Source organism: Sapajus apella, unplaced genomic scaffold (genome assembly GCF_009761245.1).
Source record: "Sapajus apella isolate SASKATOON/1434 unplaced genomic scaffold, GSC_monkey_1.0 scaffold33, whole genome shotgun sequence".
Classification (NCBI taxonomy): Eukaryota; Metazoa; Chordata; class Mammalia; order Primates; family Cebidae; genus Sapajus; species Sapajus apella.
Window position 1 is genome coordinate 20,013,262 of NW_022436973.1, and position 27,314 is coordinate 20,040,575.

At 39.0% G+C, this 27,314-nt stretch overlaps 1 protein-coding gene across 2 annotated transcripts; it reads right to left on the bottom strand.

The window, feature by feature from the left end:
- Window positions 1-1,549: 1,549 nt before the first annotated feature.
- Window positions 1,550-23,815, bottom strand: CRLS1 (cardiolipin synthase 1). Of its 2 annotated transcripts, none has more exons than XM_032295458.1 (5): window positions 22,959-23,815; window positions 8,158-8,243; window positions 7,474-7,542; window positions 4,582-4,673; window positions 1,550-1,868 (listed from the first exon to the last, which is right to left on the bottom strand). In XM_032295458.1, exons 1-5 carry the CDS (start codon window positions 23,125-23,127, stop codon window positions 1,784-1,786), a joined length of 501 nt encoding a protein of 166 aa, XP_032151349.1. In that variant the 5' UTR covers window positions 23,128-23,815; the 3' UTR covers window positions 1,550-1,783. The 2 variants fall into 2 exon arrangements, with proteins under 2 accessions (XP_032151349.1, XP_032151350.1); XM_032295459.1 differs by lacking the exon at window positions 22,959-23,815 and adding an exon at window positions 11,036-11,226.
- Between the last annotated feature and the right edge of the window lie 3,499 nt (window positions 23,816-27,314).

A 27,314-nucleotide genomic window follows, 5' to 3' on the forward strand; every position in this document is an offset into this window, starting at 1 on the left:
GGAAGTCCACCTCCGGCCTTATGCTAACAATAACACTATTCTCCAGAGAACGAGAATAACCAGCTACATGCCCCACTTCTCTGCCTTTTCAGCCCCCTCCATCTGATTCAATGGCAGGCAGTGTCCCTGGCTGCAGGCTTCAGTATGCTCCAAGCCAAGCGCAGCTCAGCTGCTGGTCTGAGAACAAAGAAGCCAGGACCAGCAAGCCACAGAGGGACACTGGTGCAGAATGCCTGGCCAAGAGGGGTGAGTTTTACTTAGAGCCTCCCATTCTAATTTAATGCAGCTCAACAGGCTGAGAATGGATAATCTCACTGCAGGATTCCATAACAGGCTTGGATTAAAACCAGGGACAATGGGCAGCAGTAGGCCTCTACTCTTAAGCAGCGGCAACCGGTTACCACTGGACATGGTCTTCTTCTCCCCTTCCCCATATCCCACATTCTCCTAAACATGAGGTGTAGCAAGAATGTCTTTTAAAGTCAGACGGTCAAACTAATTATTTTTACAATTTAAGTGTAAATGATGTACATAAACGGACTTTGTGAATCAGAAAACTTATGTAATAGCAAAGGAGAAGTATGTTATATGGAACAATCCGAGTTGAAGGTACAATTTTTTTTTGCAGCTCTTTTATTCCTTTAACTTCTTAGCAAAAGAAGATTCTCCAAAGTTTAAAAAACCTTTGAAAAATATACAGCTTGATATTATTTACATGAGTACAGGTTCCAATGTCAAACAAACATTGCTATGTCAGAAACACAGTGGAAGGCAGGATGTAACTCACTGCCTTTTAGATGCAACATATTCTCCTATCTCAACTACCTGTGTTGCCTGTTGTCCTGATACTTAAATTATTAGGCACCTTAGATTTTGGAAGACTACTGAAAATGAATTTCATACCTTCTATTCTGTTTATTATCTTAAAAATCTACTGCATTTTAAATCTCTTTAATAACTTTACTTCATTCGCAACTAACTTCACTTTCATTATACCAAATAATCAGGTGTTAACTACATGAAAACAATGTATACACAGATCTAAAAATCAAACACAAAAATTTATTACCCCGTTGTGTAGGATATATATTTGAACCCCAAGACATTTCCTAGTATTTTGTGAGCAATTCAAATTTCACTTAGAAGAGAGGTGTCAACTCTGTCCATGCTATGGACTATGTTTTTAAAAAACATATAAAAAACTGATGACTGGATGCAGTGGCTCACACCTGTAATCCCAGCACTTTGGGAGGCTGAGGCAGGCGTATCACCTGAGGTCGGGAGTCTGCAACCAGCCTGACCAACATGGAGAAACTCTGCCTCTACTAAAAATACAAAATTAGCCAGGAATGGTGGTGCATGTTTGTAATCCCAGCTACTTGGGAGGATGAGGGAGGAGAATCACTTGAACCCAGGAGGCAGAGGTTGCAGTGTGCCGAGATCGCACCATTGCACTCCAGCCTGGGCAACAAGAATGAAACTCCATCTCAAAAGAAAAAAAAAAATAGACAATAATTGATCTCTTATAAATTAATCAAGAAACCTGAGATTAAAAATTCTAAATTATAGTTTTATTTGTATTTAAAAATACATTGGAAATTCTGCATATGACCATGATCAAAGCTTATTTTCAACGCACATTACTTAAATTTTGAAGACACGGTTGGTCCTGACAAGTCCTTTTTCAAGCTGAACACCAATATAGGGAAACTTGTAGATTTCCACGGACCCTATTGCCAGTGATGCATATTGCTTCCTTGCTAACGGTATTGGATGACTTTCATCAGTCTTTTATCACCTGCACAGTTTTCCGACCATAATGATAGTAACTGTAAGCCGATGCACCTGTGGTAAAAGCTGTACAACACCTTTTATAGAAGAAAAGAAATAACATTTAGTTGTCAAGTCTAAAAAATAGTAGCAGTGGGAATAATAATGAATACATGTAAAAGATCTGTTTTAAAAGTAAAAAGGGCTCTGTAGTGTAAATTTTCTTAACTATAAGAGTCTAAATACACTGCTTTTCTTTAAGACCTCATTTGAAATAGTAATGTCAAACAAAATTCTTCTACGTAATGAGCCCTAAAAATTACTACTACTGTCAACAGTCCTTTTTACTCAGGCATCCTCTAGGTGTCTTACATCCTCCTTTTATTCTTATAACATAAGACTCATCCTCCAGAGAAGGAAATGGAAGACCCAGAGAAATAACAGAACTATGTTTGAGCCTGACTTGGTTTCAACTCTAAAGAACACGTGCTCTTTCTACTGCCCCATGCTGCTCAGAGTACCAGACTCTATTTCCTGTAGCTTTTGAGAATTCTAAAGATATCTGAGTCATTTTAAATAAATTTCAGCTTTCTTTACTAAATTACCCTTAATCAGATTCTCCTTGAAATGACATCACTTGATGCCCATGGCATGCTGAATGCCCACAGCTAGGGGATTACTTTTTAGTGCACCCACATACTTCTGCTTTTATTAGGTGAGGCAGAATCAAGATTCCCTTTTGTTGGATCTTGAACCTGTTCATGCCACTTTGATATTCTAAATTCATGCATAAACCAATGAAATAAATGTGTTAGAAAAATTGCTATTTCTAACTGGATGCCGTGGCTCATGACTATAAGCCTACCACTTTGGGAGGTCAAGGCGGGAGGACTGCTTGAGGCCAGGAGTTTGAGACCAGCCTGGGCAACACAGTAAGACCCTGTTTCTACAAAAAATAGTAACATAAAAAATTAGTGGCTGGGCGCAGCGGCCCACACCTGTAATCCCAGCACTTTGAGAGGCCAAGGCAGGTGGATCAATCGAGGCCAGGAGTTAGAGAGTAGCCTAGCCAACATGGCAAAACCCCGTCTGTACTAAAAATACAAAAATTAGCTGTGTGTGGTGGCAGGCACCTGTAATCCCAGCTACTCAGGAGGTTGAGACAGGAGAATTGCTTGAACCTGGGAGGCAGAGGTTGCAGTGAGCGGAGATCAGGCCACTGCACTCCAGCCTGAGCAACAGAGGAAGGCCCTGTCCCAAAAAAAAAAAAAAAAAAATTAAATTAAAAAAAAAATTAGGTGTGGTAGCACACACCTGTAGTTGCAGCTGCTCAGGAGGCTGAAGCAGGAGGATCGCTTGAGGCCAGGAATTCAAGATTACAGTGAGCTATGATCATACCACTGCACTACAGCCTGGGTGACAGAGCAAGACCCTATCTCTAAAAAGAAAATATGTTTTTAAAATTGCTACTTCTGAAAACTACATTGGATACTTCAGAAAGACTCAATAGAGGTTACTTGATTAAAAAAAAAATACTGTCTCTCTTTTCATCGGTTCCTAGGAGGGGAAAAATACTGTCAAAATAAATATGCAAGATGACTGTGAAAAGACTGGGGAAAAAATTTAAACAGTTCTTAGACTGCTTTGCAAATGTTTTAAGTTCTTGCATCACCTTAAAGAAGTAAAACATGAAAATCAGAGAGGTTGGATTATGAATGCAGTTTATCCAAGAAAGAAAAAACTACCATTGATGGACCGATACTCAAAAAGCTGCCTTCCTACATCAGAAGGTATAAAATGAATCAGGCAAAATATACACTTCAATATTTTAGATTAAAATAAGTTTAGAGTAGTTGTCATTTTTTAAAGATTGCCTGGCTTAGGCCGGGCGCGGTGGCTCAAGCCTGTAATCCCAGCACTTTGGGAGGCTGAGGCGGGTGGATCACGAGGTCAAGAGATCGAGACCATCCTGGTCAACATGGTGAAACCCCGTCTCTACTAAAATTACAAAAAATTAGCTGGGCATGGTGGTGCGTGCCTGTAATCCCAGCTACTCAGGAGGCTGAGGCAGAAGAATTGCCTGAACCCAGGAGGCGGAGGTTGCGGTGAGCCGAGATCGCGCCATTGCACTCCAGCCTGGGTAACATGAGTGAAACTCCGTCTCAAAAAAAAAAAAAAAGATTGCCTGGCTTAACTGACTGTGATTAGCCACCACTTTCCGGTCCAGACTGCACCAAGCAAGATAATTTTAATTCTAGTTAAAAGTGTGCCAAAATATAACTCTCCAATATCAAGATGACACATTTTGAACTCTGAAAGCTTGAATTTGACAGTTTTAAGATGATAAATAAGCAATTAGTATAATAAAATTCCAACTCCTTTCTCCAGTTTTCCCTCCTACGACACTCCTTTCAACAGGCGGCACTCGGCTTCCCTACCCACTCTCCTACCCTCTGCCTTGGCTTAGGCCCTGTCTTTCACCTCGTGGCCTCCTCTTAGTCTCTTCCTACACAATCCACCTATGCCTCAGGCATCAAATGCCACTTCCTCCCTAAAACTTTCCCTCTTCTTCCTCCTCTAAAACCTTAACACATTATCAGTACCTTTTATCCCTTTTAATTTGCATAAAAGCTAACTTCTACATCCCATACTTGGCAGGAAGCTTCTTAAGAATGCTATCAATCACAAAACATAGCCACAGCTTTATCCAGTCAGTGCTCAATAAAGGCTGTAAGAATAAGGTCATTCTAGGGCTACCACAAGAAGACATTCTATTGACATTCTAAGCAAGTGATTCTAAATTTAGCTTACCACAGTATCTGAAGATAAATGCTGTCAGCATAGTTAAAAACTGGAGCTGCCAAAGAAGCTGCCACCAAGATTAACTGGACTGCTGTATTTACCTAAATAAAAAAAAGAAAAAGTTCTAAATGAATAGTGGCAACTGGACCCTATTTCAAGCTTTCAAGACAAAAGCACAGCCCATTACACTATAACATGACATACCCTCAGCATGCTTGCTATTCATCTACAATATCCCTGGCCCAAGAAGCTAGCATTCACAGGTGAGCACACACAAAAGGGTCAAATTCACTAACGGACCCATCTGTCTGCACGGCTGCCCTTTAGAGAGTAATGACAACCGTCAGAAATTACCGCTACCTTAAATTCCCATGGCAACTCAAAAATGTTACAAAATTATTTGCCTTTTTTCCAACTGCCCATTAAAATAGAATATGGAAATAACTACCTCTTCATGGATAAAAGGGTAATGAGTTGGGTGACTTGCCTGCAGTCACAGCAGACAACAGAACCAAAGCTGGAACCTAGATTTCCTGGGGCCTTATCCAATGTTCCTTTCAATTGCCTACCCGTCAAACCTTGTGAGGTTAGAAAACTAAAATATTAAAAAGTGGCATGTTCTGAGAAAAAGAAGAAAAAAAAAATAAAGAAAATTAAAATGTACTCATCCCAGGACAGATGCAGTGGTTCATGCCTGCAATCCCAGCACTTCGGGAGGCTGAGGCAGAAGGACTGCTTAAGCCCAGGAGTTTGAAGCCAGCCTAGGCAACACAGTGAGACGCAAACTCTAAAAAAATATTTAAAAATTAGCCAAGCATGGTGGCATGCACCTGTACTCTCAGCTACTTGGGAGGCTGAGGTGGGAGGATAGCTTGGACCTGGGAGGTCAAGGCTGCAGTGAGCTATGATTATGCCACTGCACTCAAGGCTGGGCAGACAGAGCAAGACCCTGGATCAAAGAAAAGGCACTCATCTCCATAAAAGAGCCTCTCTTGAGAAAGAAATGAGTAGTCTTTCCTACACTAAAAAACAGCACTGGAGAGAAAAGAAAATTGAATAAGAAATACACTGGAGACTCCCTCTGTCATCATGAGAAGCATTCCATGGAAGAGTCTGAAAGCATGAAAAAGCGAGTGAAGCAGACAAATGTTCTATCACCCATTTCTGCAGCCAAATGACAAGGATTCTGCTTCATTTCAAAAAACAGTTAATAGCTAGGTGCAGTGGCTCATGCCTGTAATCCCAGCACTTTGGCAGGCCGAGGTGGGTAGATCACCTGAGGTCAGGAATTCGAGTCTAGGCTGACCAACATGGTGAAACCCCGTCTCTACTAAAAAATAATTAGCTGGGCATGATGGCACATGCAATCCCAGCTACTTGGGAGACTGAGACAGGAGAATCACTTGAACCCTGGATGTGGAGGTTGCAGTGAGCCGAGATCACATCACTGTACTCCAGCCTGAGCAACAAGAGCAAAAATCCATCTCAAAAATAAAATAAAATATAACTGGGCACGGTGGCTCATGCCTGTAATCCCAGCACTTTGGGAGGCCGAGGTGGGCAGATCACGAGGTCAGGAGATAGAGACCATCCTGGCTAACATGGTGAAACACCATCTCTACTAAAAATACAGTAAGTTAGCTGGGTGTGGTGGCACACACCTGTAGAATAGCTCGAATTTGGGAGGCGGAGGTTGCAGTGAGCCAAGATTGAGCCACCGCATTCCAGCCTGGGCAACAGAGCAAAACTCCATCTCAAAAATACATACATACATACATGATTTTATCTAAAGGACTTCCTATAAGTATAAGGTACTTGTCCCTGTACCTCTTTAAGCCACTTTCCATGTACTGCTACACTCAAATTGCTATACTTGATATAAATACAAGTCACTTGAAGAAAAAAAGAAACCAAACCCTGTGCGTGTAGGTAAAAGTCCACCCCAGGGAGTTCTGTATAAAAGCAATCACCCCTCTCTCCCAAAAATAATGAGCATTCTTAAACTGTTAAATCCTTGACATTAAAGATGGGAAAAAAGAATGACTTGAGCAAACTTATCAAAGCTACTAGAAAAACAGATATGACTTGAGAAGCATTAATAGTATCCTTGGGATGTGCAAAGGCTGGCATATACTTGTCCTGAATGCTCAGGAAAACAGAATGGACAACAAAGAGTAGCAGCTGTTTATTAATGACCAAAACTTTCTCCTATCCCTTTCCACTTAACTGTCAATCCTGAAAATGAAAGGCCATTTAGTGTTTTCACCATAGGGAGGGAGGCAGTGAAACCACAAGGGACTCTTCATAATCTGTGAAACTCAATCAAGAAGCAGTTACAGGCAAACTTGGTGGCTCACTCCTGTAATCCCAATAATTTGGGTTAAGCAGGAGGATTACTTGAAGCCAGGAGTTCCAGACCAGCCTGGGTAACAAAGTGAGATCCCATATCTACAGAAAAGTTAAAAATTAGCTGATTCAGTGGTGTGTGCCTGTAATCCCAACAACCTGGGAGGCTAAAGACAACCTGAGCCCAGGAGTTCAAGGCTATAGTGAGCCGGGATCTCGCCACTGCACTCCAGCCTACACAACACAGTAAGACCTTGTCTCAAATAAAAAAAAGCAGCAATTACATTTCAATTCCCTTTCCCTAAACAGTGGCCCAATTACCTCATTCAGAGCTTAAACTCTCAGACCACCAACAAGGCACAACACATATAAGGATGATCCAAATAACATGGAAGACAAAAGAACTGGGTTACAGTTGCCTGCCTAACACCACTCTCTAGCCTCTATATGCAATGCATTTAAATTTGTCTCATTTTCAGCTGTTCTTGACTGAGGTTTATATCTAGAATAAAAATATACAAAGGAATAAATTTAAAAAACACTGCATTCTCTTACCTTGCTGATGAATGTTGGTTTTAACCTAGCAGTGGCATAGCAAGGATTGAAATACTTGGAAAGTGTTCGCTGGCAGAGGATAAAAAAATATAAAGTATTTAATTTATTGTTTAAAATAGATATTTTATTTAAAATAGACATTTTGTTATTATAGTTAGGTACATAATTTTATAAATCATACAATCAATATATACTGAAAATTGATTTTTAAAAATGTATAGATTATTTCTCAATTGCTGTAAAATTCAAACACAATACTTATAAAGTTTGCTTTATAAAGTTTTACTAAACTCAAAATTCCATATTCACTATTTTTTTAATTAAAAAATAAAATGAACAAAATATTGCTCTATTTTCACTAGATGGGGAGCCAAAAGAGGTTAATATGCTATGTGTATGTGCTCATTTATAGAGCTCGTGAATAAATACGCAAACAAATCATCCCATGTTCATACAACTGTGATTTTTAAAACCAATTCTAGACTATCCATGGTAGAGGTTAAATTAGACAACAATAATGGCTTGGACCTACGTGAGACACCTTTAAACAATCAGCTTCTAGGGATAAGGGCTGGCTGGTCTGGTTTCATGTGCCATCAATTGAAGAGGTTGACTTAAAAAATATATTTTTCTTCCTTAAATCATAAGTAATGCTAAAAGAATACTTTTTGAAAACAAACTCACTGGTGTTGGAAGAGTTCGGTATCTGACATAAAAAACAGCAGCAATCAACATTACATCTCTTGAAATGATCATATAAGTAAGTGGAACTGAAAATCAAACATAAAATAATTTTAATTGGGATTCTGAAAATTAATATACATTATGAATACAATAACATCTCATTCAGCCTTACCACAAACTGTTTTCCACAAATAGAATTTTATTTTTTGAGACAGAGTTTCACTCTAGTTGCCCAGGCTGAAGTGCAACGGCACAATCTCGGCTCACCGAAACCTCTGCCTCCCGGGTTCAAGCGATTCTCCTGCCTCAGCCTCCCAAGTAGCTGGGATTACAGGCACCTGCCACCACACCCAGCTAATTTTTGTATTTTTTAGTAGAGACAGGGTTTCGCCATGTTGGCCAGGCTGGTCTCAAACTCCCAACCTCAGGTGATCCGCCCACCTTGGCCTCCCAAAGTGCTGGGATTACACGTGTGATCCACCATGCCTGCCCACAGATAGAAATTTTATAATCAACACCTATCAATGGTTTAGGGTCCCCTATAGCAAACCACTGATTTTTATGTTCTTTAACCCGCCCTCAAAACAAAGTGAAGTATAGACTATGGCTTTGAAGTCTATATCTGTCTTTCAGCATGCTGATCCTCTCATCTGTTTTTGTTTTTTCTTGCATGTTTTTAAGCTACTAGTCTGCAGTTATCAGCATCAGCTCTAATTAGCACTATCTCCTCCTTTGTTACTTCTCAGCTCTGTACATCTGAAAAAAGATCACCATACTCAGAATTACACAGAAAGAGATGATAAAGAGGTGGAGAAGGATGTGGGAGGCCTCAAACTCTTCTGGAATCTCAGGACCTTTGATTGCTTGTTCTGCATATTCTCTGAAGAGTAAAATTAGCTGTTATGTGTAATTAGTAGAGAAACAGAATTTTTTTTTTTTTTTTTGAGACAGGGCCTTGCTTTGTTGCCCAGGCTGGAGTGCAGTGGCACGGTAACAGCTCACTGCAGCCTTGACCTCCTGGGCTCAATGCAATCCTCCCACCTCACCCTCCCAAGTAGCTGAGAACACAGGTGCACACCACCATGCCTAACTTGTATTTTTTGTAGAGAAGGGATTTCACCATGTTTCTCCAGCTGGTCTAAAACTTCTGAGCTCAAGCGATCTGCCTGTCTCAGCCTCCCAAAGTGCTGGGATTACATGTCCATGAGCCACTGCACCCAGCCAGAAATATTTCATACTTATCCAGCCAGTTCCTTCCCAGGAATTGTGATTTTGCTCCTTGCCCTTTCAATGAATTCAACTTGTCAGCAGTTTTGTCATTATTCCTCAGATTTTACAACATGGTCCCAGAGCCATAGCCAATAGAAGGATATTTTAAAATAAATACCCAAGGAGCCCCCATTCCCTTACTGAATGGGAATGTGACAGTAAAGAACTTGCTTCATTTTATTTAATTCTGCACCACAGAAAGTTTTTAACCGTGAACATATCTTTTATAGGAAAAAAATTTATTATTTTTAAAAAGGGGGGGGAAAAAACCCTGAGTTCAAATAGTCGGTTCAAACACTGTTCAAACTGTTTCAAATAAATAAAGATAAAAATAAAAAGGATCACAAACATCCCTTCCATAGTACTTTCAAACAAATCTTTTGTGAATTATTGGAGGCTGTACTTATGGTCCTCTCTTTTGGTGTTCAACTGACTCTGCAATTTGAAGAAAATCTCTAATTAATTACAGATTTAAAATTTAAATCTCTGCTGGTCATAGCTATGATGAAAGTGTTGATCTTTGTCCTGGTCCTTGATAGATAATATTATTCCAAGGAAAAAATGCTTATCCGCTGAAGTCATGGCATTTGGAGCAAACAAGATATGGCTGTATGAGCCACCCATGAAAACAGCAAGGTATAATTTTTAAGAACATTTTTGTACCTGTAAAACAAACTTTTCTGTAGCAATCATTAGCTGGCAAAAATCTAACAACAATCATATTTTTTAAAAGCAGCAAACCCACATGGTGGCTCATGCCTGTAATCCCAGCACTCTGGGAGGCTGAGGGAGGAGGATCACCTGAGGTCAGGGGTTTGGGACCAGCCTGATCAACATGGAGAAACCCCTGTCTCTATTAAAAATACAAAACTAGCCAGGTGTGGTGGTGCATGCCTGTAATACCAGCCACTCAGGAGGCTGAGGCAGGAGAATCGCTTGAACCCAGGAGGTAGAGGTTGTGTTGAGCTGAGATCGTGCCCATGCAAATTAAAATCTATGTATAGTATACATGGAAGAACAAAATCCAAGACTGCATTTAACCAGGAATGTAGCCTATGGAATTCAGACTCTGCTTGGGACAGCGTATTAGGTTCCAAACCAACAGTGTGACCTAACAATTAGCATCTCTGGACTCAGTTTACCATCTGTAACAGTCTGGTAAGGGAAATAGCTATTAAAAAAAAAAAAAAAAATCAAGGGTTCCCTAAACTGACTGCCCATCTAAAAATCACCTTGAGCGAGCTCAGTAAAAGCCCAGATGAAAGCTCTCCTCTGGGTGACTCCTATGTAGAGCAATGCTAGAACATTTCTACACCAGGTGGTCTTGAAGGCTTCAGCCAGCTGAAAGACACGGGCTCCTACTATGGTTAAAAAAATTTATCCAATATCCTAGCTTTCTCTCTTGGCCTCCTCTTCTCTGCTAGAGTTAGAACAGCTTTCATTTTGCCTACTAGAGTAGATAGTGATGGGTAGGACAGTGTAAAATGGGTCAAGGATTTCTCCAGGTTTTTCTCCCTACTTGCTAACTCTGTCTGAAACACAGATAATATTTGCAATGATATTTCCAGTGTCTGTAAGTAAAAATTTATTAGAACACATTCATACTCACTAATTTATATGTTTTCTGTGGCTGCTTTCACACTACAACAGTGCTGAGTAGCTGTGACAGAGATCACATAGCCCACGAAGCCAGACATCATGGACAAGTTTTATTAGTATTAAAGAGAAATATTGCATAAAATATTTTACATATTAAAAATGGTTAATGTCAACACCATAGGTTGTTATACTGAAAACAATAAATTTAACAGAATATTCTAGAAATTGATTTAAACAAGAAATAAGAATTTATGATATGGTAAACCAGAAATAATACAATAATACAAAAAAATGTGACAGAACAAATACACACAGATCTATGTTCAATGCAAATAAATCTAAGTAGAAATTAACCTGGATTTGCCTTCCACTCTCTAATCAACATATTAAGCCAAGAATTTGTTTTCATCCTTCTCCTCATCCCATAAAAAGATGAAGAAGAAAAGCAGAATGATTTATTATTTTAGGTAAGGAAGAAAGCAAAAAAAATTTTTTATCTCCAATCCTGCAGAAGCTATTTCTTACTCTTAGAGAAACAAAGCTATTAAAATGAAGGTAGATGTGACTTTTAAAAAATCCAGCATAAAAGTAGGAAGATGCAAGACTGCATACATGCAACACTACTTTCCAAAACTCTCCTAAAATGATAGTAAAGAAATAAAAGGATATAAAAACACAAAGAGAATGAGAAGAAGAGACAGATTCAAAGTTTTAACTAAGTTTATTTGTAATAGGGTGGTGAGAGCCGAAACCTAAGTACTTCAGAAAGGAATTCCCACGAGAAGCAACTCCAGCAGAGAAACTCAAGAAGTCCAGCAATTCCTAACACCTTTCTGCTAGGTTTCTATACCAGGCTGTGGCTCCCTGTGGCTAAGAGTGATTTTTACATTTTGCAATAGTTGAGGGTAAACAAGTCAGAAGACCAGTATTTCAAGACACATGAAAATTCTACGAAATTCAATTTCCAGGCTGGGTGCAGTGGCTCACGCCTGTAATCCCAGCACCTTGGGAGACTGAGGCGGGTGGATCACCTGAGGTCAGGAGTTCAAGACCAGCCAGGCAACATGGCAAAACCCCATCTCTACTAAAAATACAAAAAATTAGCCGGGCATGGTGGTACGTGCCTGTAATCCCAGCTACTTGGAAGGCTGAGGTAGGAGAATCACTTGAACCCCAGAGGCGGAGGTTGCAGTGAGTCAACATTGCACCATTGCACGCAAGCATAGGTGACAGAGTGTGACTCTGTCTCAAAAAAAAAAAAAAAGAAAAATTCAATTTCCAGTGTCCATAAGTAAAATTATATTGGAATACATTCACATTTACTAATCTATATATTTTCTATGGCTACTTTCATGCTACAATAGCAAAGCTGAGTGGTTGTGATAGAGATCACATCACTCACAAAGCAGGAAATATTTACTACTATCTGGCCCTTTGCAGGAAAAGTTACCATCCCCTAGTCCACGTTACTCTCTGAACCTAGGGGCACTAGAGTGCAGTAGGGATCAGGCAGAGGTCTACATACGGAACACTGAGAACCCAGGCTTCTCCCACAGGTTAGTTCCCAAAACCCTAGTGGGAAGGCCTCTATAATCCCCAAGCAGCAGATGGAGAGCTAGGATCTATACAACAGACTTAAAGATACTGAGAATTCAGGCCCTTTACGGCAGAGCCTAGTTAGCTCTCAATGAACTTTTCATGCCTCATTCAAATATAAGTTAGCAGCCGAGGATCACCATGCATTTCAATAAAGTCTCCATCATAAAAGAGAGGCCAAAACAAACAAAAAATAGAATCTGAAGGAAACAGACACAATGCAGAGGCTTTTTTTTTTTTTTAATAATAATAAATACAGGTATACCTCCGAGATATTGAAGGCTCTGTTCCAGACCACTGCAAAAAAGCTAATACTGCAGTAAAGTGAGTCACACAAATTTTTCAGTTTCCCAGAACATATAAAAGTTCTATCCATACTATATTGTAATCTATTTTGTGTACAGTAATAGCACTGTCTAAATACACACACACACACACACACACACCCCTTAATTTAAAAATACTCTATTGCTAAAACATGCTGATGATCATCTGAACCTTTAACAAGTCATAATCTTTTTGCTAGTAGAGGGTGTTACCTCAATGCTGATAGCTGCTGACTGATCAGGGTGGTTGCTGAAGGCTAGGGTGGCTGTGGCAATTTCTTAGAATAAGACAACAATGAAGTTTGCCACAATTGACACTGCCTCTCACAAAAGATTTCTCTGTACCATGCAATACTATTTAACTTCCTTCAAAATATATTCACAATCACTGATCTATATCTTTTCTATGGCTGCTTTCATGCTACAATTCCTTCAAAATTGAAGTCAATCCTCTCAAGCCCTGTGGCTACCTTATCCACTAAGTCTGTTTAGTATTTTAAATCCTGTGTTGTCATTTCAACAGTGTTCATGTCATCTCCATCAGGAGTATATTTCATCTCTAGAAACCTCTTTTGTTTAAGAAACAACTCAGGTAGTTGTATTGTGAGATTGCAGCAATTCACTCACATCCTCAGGCTGCACTTCTAATTCTAGCTATCTTGCTACGTATTTTTACCACTTCTGCAGTGACTTCCTCCACTGGTCTTGAGCCCCTAAGTCATCCATGTGGGCTGGAATCAACTTCTCCCAAAAATACTGTTAATGGCAGTATTTTGACTTTCTCCCATGAATTACCAATATTCTTAATGGCATCTAGAATGGTGAATCCTTTCTAGCCCAGATCCATCAGAGGATCACTATCTATGGCACCTATAGCCTTAGGGAATGTATTTCTTAAATAATAAGACTTGAAAGTCAAAATAACAAGGACTGCAGAATGGATGCATTAGTAGGTATGAAAACATTAATTTTCTTGTATATCTCCCTCAGAGCTCTTAGGAGACCAGGTTTGTTGTCAATGAGCAGTAACAGTTTTTTTTTTTTTTTAATTTTGAGATGGAGTTTCACTGTTGTGACCCAGGCTAGAGTGCAGTAACACCATCTCGGCTCACCACAACCTCCCAGGTTCAAGCAATTCTCCTGCCTCAACCTCCTGAGTAGCTGGGATACAGGTATGCACCACCCCACCCGGCTAATTTTGTATTTTTAGTGGAGAGGGCAGTTTCTCCATGTTGGTCAGGCTGGTCTCGAACTCCCGACCTCAGGTGATCTGCCCATCTCGGCTTCCCAAAGTGCTGGGATTACAGGCTTGACACACCATGCCCAGCTCAGCAGTAACATTTTTAAAGAAATAATTTTTTCTGAGCCGATCTCAATGGTAGGCTTAAAATACTCAGTAAATCATGCTGTAAATAGATGTGCTGTCATTCATGCTTTGCTATTCCATTTCTAGAGCACAGGCAGAGTAGATTTAGCATAATGCTTAAGGGCCCTACAATTTTCAGAATGGTAAATGAGCACTGGCTTTAACTTAAACTCACTAGCTTCACTGGCCTCTAACAAGAGAATCAGCCTGTCCACTGAAGCCCCGGCACTGACTTCTCCCTAGCTATGTACGCTTTAGATGGCATCTTCTTCCAATAAAAGTGTGTTTTGTCTCCATTGAAAATCTGTTGTTTAGTGTAGCCACCCTCATCATTAGCTAGATTTTCTGGATAACTTGCTGCAGCTTCCCCACTAGTGCTTGCTGCTTCACCTTGCACTTCCATGTTATGGAGATGGCTTTTTTAAGTGCACAAACCAAGTTAGCTAGCTTCCAATTTTTCTTCTGCAACTTACTCACTTCTCTGTGCCTTCACAGAGTTGAAGAGAGTTAGGGCCTTGATCTATTATAGAATATGCTTTGGCTTAAGGGCATGTTTTGGCTGACTTGATCTTCTATTCAGACCATTCAAACTTTCTTCCTATAAGCAATAAGGCTGTTTTGCTTTCTTAACATTTGTGTGTTCACTGGAGTAACAATTTTAATTTCCTTCAAGAACTTTTCCTATGCATTCACAACTTGGCTAGCAATTTGGCACAACAGGCCTAGCTTTCAGCCTATCTCAGCTTTTGAAATTCCTTCCTCATTAAGCTTAATAATTTCTAGCTTTTGATTTAAAGTGAGCGACATGTAACTTCTTCCTTTCACACTGTAGGGTTATTAATTGGTATAATTTCAATATTATTGTGTCTCAGGGGATAGGGAGGCCTGATGAGAGGGACAGAGATAGGGGACCCACAGACTGGTGGAGCAGTCAGAACATATATAACATTAATCAATTAAGTTCACTCTTGATTAACAGGATTTTGGAAGAAATTGATTCCAACCCTCATGGATGACTTTGATGGGTTAATTGCATCCCAAAGCAATTAGACAGTAACATCATAGATCACTGATGACCATAACAGATTTAATAATGACAACGTCTGGAATATTGGCAGGATTATTATAACATGACACAGAGACCAGGTGCTATGGTTCACGTCTGTAATCCCAGCACTTTGAAAGGCTGAAGTGGGAAGATCACTTAAGGCCAGGAGTTGCGAGATCAGCTTGGGTAACATACGGAAACCCCATCTCTATAATGAATTTAAAAATTAGCTAGGTGTGTGGTTGTACACATCTGTAAATCTCAGCTACTCAAGAAGCTAAGGCAAGAGGGTCCCTTAAGGCCAAGAGGTCAAGGCTGCAGTGAAGCATAATTAGGCCACTGCATTCCAGCCTGGGTGACAGAGTGAGAACCTATCTCAGGGGAAAAAAAAATGTGACACAGAGAGCCAAAATGAGCACATATGTTAGAAAAATGGTGCTGACAGACTTGTGGACACAGGGTTGCCAAACCTTCAATTTGTAAAAAATGAAACTTTGCAAAGTGAGATAAAATGAAATGTAATAAAAGGAGGTAAGCACATGTATGTATAGATATTCTGAATAACATTCATCTGGGATATAAGGATTTTTTTTTTTAATGAGCACAAAGAACATGAGCTCTTGAAAATTCAAAATGAGAGCCAAAAAAAAAAAGTCAACAGAAGGGGTGAATGGTAATGTTGGGGGAATCTTTCAGAAGAAAAAAGAGACAAAGATTTTTAAAATAAAATCTGAAAGAAAAAAAGAGACTCAATCCATGAAGCTCAGTTATGATGGGGTGACAGTAGTCAAAGTCCAGAGCCTTCGAGGCTGGGGTCTGATAAACTACCTCCTAGCTTGGAGCTAAGATCTAAATAACTATTCCCACAAGGTTGGGAGAAAAGATGGCACAAAGTAAACTAGGACTCCCAGGACTGTCTGATCACCTGGTTGTCTATGTGGTCCCAGACTGTTAGCATTCCTAGGTGCCTAGAACAAAAAAAATCTCCCCTGATGAGTAATGCCATGTTCATAAGAATCAAATATTCCTCCAAATTATTTTTCAAAGTAAAAATAATGAAGAATTAAAATACCATGAGTAAGAATCAACAGAAACAGAACCATAGACAAATGAAAGAGACTACCAAAAGATGTGAGATTTTTGAATCTGATGAAAAGTTCAAGCTTAGGATGTTCAAGGAGATAAAAGTCAACATTAAAAACTTCAGCATGGAACTAAAAACCATAAAAGATGACTTAGCAAGCCCAAAAAAGAATAAAATAGAAGTTCTATAGCTGAAGAATACAGAGAAGTTAAGATTAAATAGGCACAGCTAAACAGAGAAGTAATGAAATGAAAAATAGTGAACCCATTAGTACACCCAGAATAGAGCTCAAAAAGAAAAATGAGCTAACACAGAAAAAACCCACTGAGATGTGATGGATTCAGGATGAATGTCTAACATAGGTATATCGTAGTCCCAAAAGAAGAGAAAAGAAAGAATACACAACAATATTTAAACAGATTGTGGCCGAGAATTTTCTAGCACTGACTTCAAGATATTAATCCACAGATTTAAAAGTCCAATAAATCCCAAGCAGAATAAAAAACAAACTTACAACAAGAAATATTATTGTGAAACTGAGAAAAACAAAAAACAAAGAAAATCTTAAAAAATAGCCAGAAGAAAACAAAATTGCCTTCAAAAAAGGCAGTGTGGCCAGGTATGGTGGCTCTTGCCTGTAATCCCAGTAATTTGGGAGGCCAAGGTGGGTGGATTGCTTGAGCTCAAAAGTTCAAGACCAGCCTGGGCAACAGGCAAAACCGCATCTCTAAAAAACACACAAAAATGAGGTAGGTGTGGTAGCAAACCCCTATAGTCCAAGCTACTCAGGAGGCTGAGGTAGGGGCATTGCTTGAGCCCAGGAGAAAGAGGCTACAAGGAGAAGAGATCATACTCCTGCACTCCAGCCTGAGTGACAGAATAAGACCCTGTCTGGAAAAAAAAAAAGCAATGGATTAACAGCTGATTTCTTTATTATCAACAAGGCAAAAAGACAACTGAGCAATACCTTAAACACGCTGAGAAAAATTAATACCAACCTGGAATTCTCTAGGCAACAAAAACATTCTTCAAGAATAATGGCAAAATAAAAACATTTTCAGAGAAAAAAGAACTTACCAGTACACCTACATTAAAAAGAATTCCAAAAGAACATACTTCAGACAAAAGGAAAATGATCTCAGATGGGAGGTCTGAAATACATCAAATAATACAGACTAGCAAAAAGTGGTAAATATGAAGATAAATTTAAATGTTTAAATTGTACAAACGTATCTGTGAGTTTAAGAAATATGTAAAATTAAAGTATAACAACAGTAGCCTAAGCTGAGAGAAATAATTGGGAGTTCAAGTAACCTAAGGTGCCTTCCATGACCAGAATGAGTACAGAATTATTAAGATCATATCTTGATAAGATGAATGTTTTAACTGGAGGAAAACTGAATGGAAACAGTGTAAAACTTTCAAACTAGTGGAGTGAAAGAAAATATAATTTAAAAAATATTAAAAAGGGCTGGGCGCAGTGGCTCATGCCTGTAATCCCAGCACTTTGGGAGGCCGAGGTGGGTGGATCACGAGGTCAGGGGTTCAAGACCAGCCTGGCCAAGATGGTGAAACCCTGTCGCTACTAAAAATACAAAAATTTGCTGTGCGTGATGGCGGGTACCTGTAATCCCAGTTGCTCGGGATGCTGAGGCAGAGAATTCCTTGGACCTAGGAGGCGAAGGCTGCAGTGAACTGAGATGGCAACACTGCACTCTAGCCTGGGAGACAGAGCAAGACTCTGGCTCAACAACAAAAAATATAGGAAGCAAAACCACAACTACAGAGACAAATGGACACACAGTTGGAAACTCTTAACTGCTGAACAAACCAAAAGCAAAGCAAAAAAAAAAACAAAAACAAACAAAAAAAAAAACAGAGAAGAAACAGAAGACTTAAATAGCAGGATTAAAAACTTGATCTAATAGACATATGAAGAACATCATACTCAAGAACTGCAGAATATACATTCATTTGAAGGATTCACGGATTATTTATAAAATCTGACTCTACTGGGCTGAAAGGCTGAAATCACAAAGAATGTTCTCTGAACACAAAGTTATTATGATTGAAATTATAACAAAAAGACAACTAAAAAATTCCCCACAAATTGGCAACAAATTAAGATATATTTATTTTTAACCTAACAGGTCAATGAAAGAACAATAATGGAACTAGGAAAATATTCTATACTGCACAATGCCACACTAAAAACAACACAGGAGATGCAATGAAAGTGATACTTAGGCGAGGGGTGGTGGCTAACGCCTGTAATCCCAGCACTTTGGGAGGCCAGGGGCAGATCACCTGAGGTCAGGAGTTTGAGACCAGCCTGACCAATACGGAGAAACCCCATCTCTACTAAAAATACAAAAATTAGCTGGGCATAGTGGTGCGTGCCTGTAGTCCCAGTTACTCTGAAGGGTAAGGCAGGAGAATGGCTTGAACCTGGGAGGCGGAGGTTGCAGTGAGCTGAGATTGCACCACTGCACTCCAGCCTGGAAAACAAGAGCAAAACTTCGTCTAAAAAAAAAAAAAAAAAAAAAAAGGAAAGAAAGAAAAGAAAGCGATACTTAGAGGAAGATATACAGTCTTCTATGCAATCTTTAGAAAAGAAAAGCTGAAAAACAAGTTAAGTATCCACCTATACCTGCACCATTCAAAATACACACGACTTTGAAGGTGTGATATGAAAAAAAAAAACCTCCTTTTTTATTGATTACATGTTAAAATGACAATATTTTTTATATAGTGGATTAAATAAACTATATTATTACAATTTTCATGTTTCCTTTTTTAAAAATAGCTATCAAGAATTTTTAATTACATATGAAACTCCATTTTATTTCTAGACAGAACTGATCTAAAGAATTCACAGCTGGGCGTGGTGGTTCATGCCTGTAATTCTAGCACTTTGAGAGGCAGAGGAGGGGGAGGTCAAGAGTTTAAAAGCAGTCTGGGCAACATAATGAAACCCTGTCTCTACTAAAAATACAAAAAAACTAGCCGGATGTGGTGGCACACACCTATAATTCCAGCTACTTGGGGAGGCTGAGGCAGGAGAATCACTTGAACCCATGAGGCAGAGGTTGCAGTGAGCTGAGATCATGCCACTGCACTCAAAAAAAAAAAAAGAAAAAAAGAATTTAGAAAAAGAACAGAAAAGAAAACCTGAAGAAGAAAAAAATAAAGCAGCAAGATTTAATGAGTAGTAAACATATCAGAGAGGCCTGACAAAACTCAAAGTTGGTTCTTTGAAAAGATTCATAAAACTGACAAACCTCTGGCAAAAACGATTTTTTAAAAAAAAGAACAAAAAAATAACCAAGAGAAAAGGAAGGACATTACTACATATTCTACAAACATCAAAAAGTTAATGAGAGCTATTCTGGGCACACTGCATATGGGGTAGCCCTGCTCCACAAGTAGTAGTAAATAAGTAAATAAAGTTAATGAGGATACCATAAATACCGTCTAAATTTTTTATAATGTAGATCAAATGAACAAATTCCTAGAAAAACATCACAACTTAAAAAATGGTCAAACGATGTAATATAGAGTGAGTTGGTTGAAGGTTAAAAAAAAAAAAGATGTACTTTAAACCTGAATCATCCTGTAACAAAGTAAATGAATTACCTATTTTAAAACTCTTCCCTAAAGAAAACTCCAGGCCCTCAATGGCTTTAAAATATTCTACTAAACATTTAAGTGGAAATGTTCATAATCAAACATCTTCCAAGAATGGAAGATTTATGAGGCTCGTTATCAATTTGATATGAAAACCCAACAAGAATATATGGAGAAAATAATTCCAAGCCAATCTTATGACTTAAAATGTGAAATCTTCCACAAAATATTAGCAAGTCAAATCCAGCAATCTCTTTATAATATATCACGGGAATGTTGAATTTATACCAGAAATCACAGGTTAACATTAGAACTAATATTACATTAATATATGTAATTCACCAGACATTAACAGCTAACGAGAAAAATTATATGATCATAATAATACACAAAAGGATTTTGATAAAATTTAATAACCAGGCCAGGGGTGGTGGCTTATGCCTATAATCCCAGAACTCTGGGAGGCCAAGAGTTCAAGATCAGCGTGGGCAACATAGCAAAACTGTGTCTCTACAAAAAAACATTAAAAAATTTAGTACTCAATTGTGAGAAAAACTCTTAAAGTCCCAACAGAAGTGAACTTCTTAACTTGAAAAAGGATACTTACAAAAACTAACAGCAAACATCATCTTTAACAGTGAAACGCTAAAAGCTTTTCTATGAGATTGGGAATAAGACATTGACACCACTTCTATTCAACACTGTACTACCCAGTGCAGTAACACAAGGAAAAGAAACAAAAAGTATAAGGACTGGAAAAGAAGAAATACGCTGTCATTAATTACATGCAAGACAGAATTGAGCATATAAAAAAATCCAGGATAATTTATATGTATGTTATGAGAATACGAGTTAGCAAGTTTCACTAGACAATCAACATTAGAAACAGAACTGATTTTTTCATAACGTGGTGTTATTAGAAAATGAAATTCTTTTTTTTTGAGAAAGAGTCTCACTCCATCACTCATGCTGGAGTGCAGTGGTATAATCTAGGCTCACTGGAACCTCTGCCTCCCAGGTTCAAGACATTCTTGTGCCTCAGCCTCCTGAGTAGCTGGGATTACAGGCACATGCTACCACATATGGCTAATTTTTGTACCTTTAGTAGACAGGGTTTCACCATGTTGGCCAGGTTACTTTTGAACTTCTGATCTCAAGTGATCCGCCTGCCTCAGCCGCCCAGAGTGCTGGGATTACAGGGATAAGTCACTGTGCCCGGCCAGAAAATGAAAATTAAAAGCTACCATTTGTAAAAGCACCAAGAACTATCACGCACTTAGGAATAAGTCTAACAAAAAATGCGTATTATCTTTCTTTAGAGAACTATAAAACTTTGAGAGATATTTAAAAAAGACCTGAATAGAGTAGGTATAGCATGTCTATAGACTGGAAGACTTAATATTGCAAAGAAGCAAATTCTTCCAAACAGATCATAAATTCATTTCAATCCCAATCAAAATCTGAACAGATTTTTCTCTGGAAAATTGCCGATTCTTGGAAAAGCTGATTCTAAAATTTGTAACAAATGGAAACAAATGGAAAGGGCTATGAATGTCCAACGTGGAACGACTTGCTCTACCAGATATTAAGACTTTTAGCAAAGCAATAAAAAGAGTGGCACTGATGCAAAGACAGACGAATCAATGGGAAGGAAAACAGACAACTTAGAAATGACCTTGCACTGAGTCTGAAAAATATATATTTTTCTGTAAGGCCTTTGGAAAACAATACATCAAAATACAATATAACTTTGAAAAAATGGGAGGAGCCAAGCATGGTGACTCAAGCCTGTAATCCCATCACTTTGGGAGGCCGAGGTGGGAGGGTCGCTTGAGCCCAGGAGTTTGCAACTAGCCTAGGCAACACACACACACACACACACACACACACACAACACACACAAACACATACCCATTCCCCAATCATATACCACACCTCAATTCTAACTTTCAAAGAAGCACATAAAAGTAAACATTAGCCCAATTTATTTTTAATTTGGCATGAGAATTTAGAAGACTAAAAAAAATAATAATTTCTAGTTAGAGGAGACTACACTGGACCCAAAGTCACTATATTTCTTTCTACCAGGTGTCAATAATAACATGATACCAAGGGACCATTTGGCAGCTTCTTTGTTCTCAGATAGGGTTTCTTTCTTTCTTCCTTTTGTTTTTTCTTCTTCTAACCCTCAAAAATGCAAACTCTAAGACTGACAGTGAAGGGAAGTCCCAGCGTGATCAGATATGATTCCTAGCTCTTGGGAAAAAACAGTTTAACCTGGTCTGAGGGAGAAAAACTGATTGAGAAATACAGCTGAAGTAGAAAATGAACAATCAGAAAAGCACATGCAAAATACAAAGCAAAAGATCATAAAATCTTATTAGAAAAAGTATTCATATAATGTACAAACTATATGTATGATTTAAAAATTGCATAATAGGGTCTAAATAACAATGTGAAATTTTATAGACATCTTCAGGATTTCAGAGTTCTCATTTATTATGAATAAACTATATTAATAAAGGTAATAATAAACTTAGGAAAACTAAATTGCTTTCACAAAGCTAGGCACTAAAAATACATAATATTGCACGAAAAAATTCCAGACTGATATGAATTGGCACTGTGAAATATTTGTTCAATTTTAATTTTAAGCAATCTTACTAGGAAAGTAACTGATTTTACTAGTAAAACAAGGACATAAATTTTAAAATCCACAAGTAGTTTGAAAAATAAAATAGTTCAACAGTTTAAAATTAGGGAAACAGTTTAAAGTTGAGAAATATATTTTTGGAACAAAAATTATTTGTCACTCAAGATAAATCCTAAGCTGACTAATTTCATTCTTCCCTGTGCTATTAAAAAGTACGCATGATGCGTTCTTACCTGGAATAAGATCTGCATAGGTCAAGCTAACATATAAGATACTGATAAGTATTTTATCAGCAAGTGGATCAAGTGCACTTCCCAAAGCTGATTTTTGACTGGCCCAGTTTCGAGCAATAAATCCATCCAACTGAAAATAGAAGTTTTGTTTTTTTTTTATAAATGTCATAACAGGAACAAAGTAGATATCCTGAAGCCTAAAATACACCAGAATAACAATTATACTCTCACAAAATGTTAACAAAATCTTTTCGATTTCTTACCCCAAACATTGTTATTCTTTCACTGGAATACATTTCACTTTTAAATTAGCAACTGGTCTTAAAATAAATGTGTTTTTTTCTTTTTCTCCCTCAAGGCCTACTTATTTCTCAGTATTTTCACAAGGCCCCTTTGTGGGATGAACCCAGACACACATTTAGAGATACATTTAGTGATGTGTTTAGAGATGTAAAGAACCCAAAGAAAACTCAAAGAAAGCATGCATGGCAGAGCTTGGACTAGAATAATATAATCCAACTGTTAAAACTTACTATTTTTCTGTTTTTCAACTTATTTTGCTCAATATCACTGTTTATTCCATATTCTGACTGCATCTACATTAACTACATTTGAGTAAAAAACTCAATTCTGTCTACCTGGTCTAGTCAAAATTCTGACATTTAAATTACTTATTTTTATATTATTTATTACAATTAAAAAGAAACCATATTTTAAGGCACAGGTTGTACCGAGTTGCGAGTGGGACAAATGGAGCCTGCAGGCTGGTTCTGTTTGATCTATCAGAGCTTTTAAAACAGTAATTAGTAATCAACATTTAAGTATTCAAAAATCTTCCCATAAAAAACCCAGATAGGCCGGGCGCGGTGGCTCATGCCTGGAATCCCAGCACATTGGGAGGCCGAGGCATGTGGATCACCTGAGGTCAGGAGATCAAGACCAGCCTGACCAACATGGAGAAACCCTGTCTTGGCTGGGAGTGGTGTCATGCGCCTATAATCCCCGCTACTCAAGAGGTTGATGCAGGAGAATCGCTTGAACCCTGGGGATGGAGGTTGTGGTGAGCCGAGAGTGCACCAATGAACTCCAGTGTGGGCAACAAGAGGAAAACTCCAACTCAAAAACAAAACAAAACAAAACAAAACAAAAAGATCTCTGGGGCCACAAAATGGACTGAAACCAATATTGCCTATCCACATTAAACGAGGCAGATATTTTCTGGTTTATCAAAGTCCCTTCCTGGCTTTTATTCATTTAACTTCAAGCTTAAACAAATATTTGAGTTCTCTAATACTATTTCTAAGGGAAAAAAGATTAATTTAGATGCAATTAACCACGGTTCATTTTAAAGAATAAGTTGTCCCTATCTCAAGTACACCAATGAGTCAGAGAAGACAGCAGTAGTCCAGGACTGTGGAGTAAAAGAAAAAATGTGATCTTTGTAGCAGAACAGCAGCTGTTCAAGTCTTGGCTCTGCCACTTACCAGCTGTGTGACCTTGGACAAATTATTTGGCCTGACTAAGCCTTAATTTCCTCATCTGTAAAACAGAGATAAATTACCTACCTCAAAGGGTTGGTTGTCTTCAGCACATATAGTAACTAATTCTTGTTCAGCACTTTGCATTTAGTAAATCCTCAAAAAAAAAGCAGTTACTAGCGATCACTATCACAATTGAAAAAACCTATTTTCTTCTTAAGCCTACTAACAGAAAGTACCTACCCTGGGGAGCTGGGACCTTGGAAGATCAGGTTTAGTTCGGTTTCTCATCTCAGGGAACTTAACCTCTCGCTTTTTTGCCATCATCCCCCTCTCATCTTCACCATTCCTCTAACCCACATTAGATTCCAAGGTCATCAACGTCATTCCTTTGCAAACATCTGTAACTCCCCTTTACTCCACTCTCCTTCAGCCCTGCTTAAAAACAACTCTCCATGTACTCTGGGCCTGCACCTAAGAGCTGAACAGTGCTTAAGGAAAACAGACAAATGGGAAGTCTAGTCTCACTTCAAACTGGTGAACACAAATATCCCATGGGCACTCGCTGCCTAGCAATCCCACACCTGCTGACTGTATTTACCCTTTCACACTGTCTCTGCTCTCACCTCAGACCTAACTCCATCCCTCTAGTTCATGGCCATGTTTATATTTTCCTTAAGACAAAAGAAAAAGGGTCAGCCCGTCCTCATATTTCCATCACCAAATCCCCCACCTAACTACATCCATTCATTCTCTCTGCCTTCCTTGATCCGTTCCCAAGCCTTCTCACCTTCTGGGACCTGCCTCCCTCTTCCCCATCTCCCCTTGCACCATCAATCTCTCCTTTTCATTTAATTTAATCTCTCTACCTGATCATTTCATTAATCAGTTAACTAACAACAAAAATTCACTGGACATGGTGGCACACCTATAGTCCCAGCTACTTGGAAGGCTGAGGTAGGAGGATCGTTTAAGGCCAAAAGTTCAAGGCCAGCCTGGGTAACACAATGAGACTCATCTCAAAAAAAAATTCCCCCTCCAGTATATATCTTTTTAAAAGACCGTTCTGTGATCCTATTTCTCTATTCCCCTACAAAGCAAAACTGCCTCAAAGCAACATGTCACTACCATCTCACACCTGTTAATCAACCCACTCCAATCGTCCCCACCCCTCCAGAGGTAAGGCTCATAAAGGTCACCGATAATTTCCACATTGTTAGATTACCTGACCTCAACACAACTGAAGCACTTTCTCCACTTCCCAGGAAATCTTACTGCCTAATTTTCTTCCTTCCTTGCCAGCTATTCCTTCAGGGCTCCTGACTGGCTTCTTCTCCAGTACTCAACTTGTTGCTCATTTCTCTAACCCTTCATTTCTGTTAGCTGAGCCCAGATGATTTTACACATATCTGACCATCTATATCTGACAGCCCCCAAATTTCTCTCTCTGTAAGGATGACTTCCTCCAACTCTAAACTGCTAAACTGCCCAGTCAATACCTCTATGTAGATAGGCAACAGAATTCTTAGTATTTTCCACTAAACTCTGCCCTACCCAAGTGTTGCCCATCACAGAAAATGTCATTTCCATGCACCTGGTTTTTGTTTTGTTTTGTTTTTTGAAACAGTCTCCCTGTGTCGCCTAGGCTGGAGTGCAGTGGTATGTTCTCAGTTCACTGCAGCCTCTGCCTCCTGGGTTCAAGCGATTTTCCTGCCTCAGCCTCCCCAGTAGCTAGGATTACAGGCATGCGCCACGACGCCCAGCTAATTTTTATATTTTTAGTAGAGACGGGGTTTCACCACGTTGGCAAGGCTGGTCTCGAACTCCTGACCCCAGGTGATTCCCCCGCCTCAGCCTCCCAAAGTGCTGGGATTACAGGTGTGAGCCACCACGCCCGACGGTACCTAATTTTAGAAGAGAATTTAAAAAAAAAAAAAAAAAAAAAGAGCCTAGTATTCATATTTGATTCTTCCTACTCTCACTCCATATATCTAATCTACCAACATAGCATCTCTGTCTTTAAAATATATCTTAAACCCACATACCTCTCTCCAACTCCAAACTCCAACCCCAGTCTAAGCTCCTACCACTGCTGCCCTAGATCATGGTCAGCCCCTTAACCAGTTATTCTGCTTCCACTCTTGCCTGTCTATAATCCATTTTCCACATACAACCCAATCAGACTCCATTATTCCCTGCCTTAAACTGGTGAGTCCAGCCATCTCCCAGTGGCCAATCTAAAGGCACTAAAACCTCCATGGAAAACATGAAATGTGGTACCCGTTAACTCAGGTTTCCACAAACATCATCTTACATATTTAGGAAAATGTTAATGGGGCCTGTCTCACATTCAATGAATACTGCAATCTCATTTGGCAGCTTAAAAAAAAAGCAGCAGACAGAAGTGACTACAGTAACTGAAAAAGATCTTGTCTGTTATATTTTAAAAAGTTGTTATCGTATAACGGCCTTTGGCGGACTTGGAGATCATATTAACAGTGAGTGGAGGCCTTGTAATAGAAGGGACAGGTCACGCGCCTGTAATCCTGGCACTTTGGGAGGCTGAGGTGGGCGGATGATCTGAGGTCAGGAGTTTGAGACCAGCCTGGCCAACATGGTGATACCCCATCTCTACTAAAAACACAAAAATTAGTCAGGTGTGGTGGTGCATGCCTGTAATCCCAGCTACCCAGGAGGCTGGGACAGGAGAACTCCTGGAATCCCACAAGCAGAGGCTGCACTGAGCCGAGATCACACTGCTGCACTCCAATGTGGAGGACAGAGAATTCATCTCAAAAAAAAAAAAGCAAAAAAGCAGGGACAACAGAAAGGGAGAGAGATTGTGGTGAGAATAGGAAGAGGTCGTGACAAATATTAA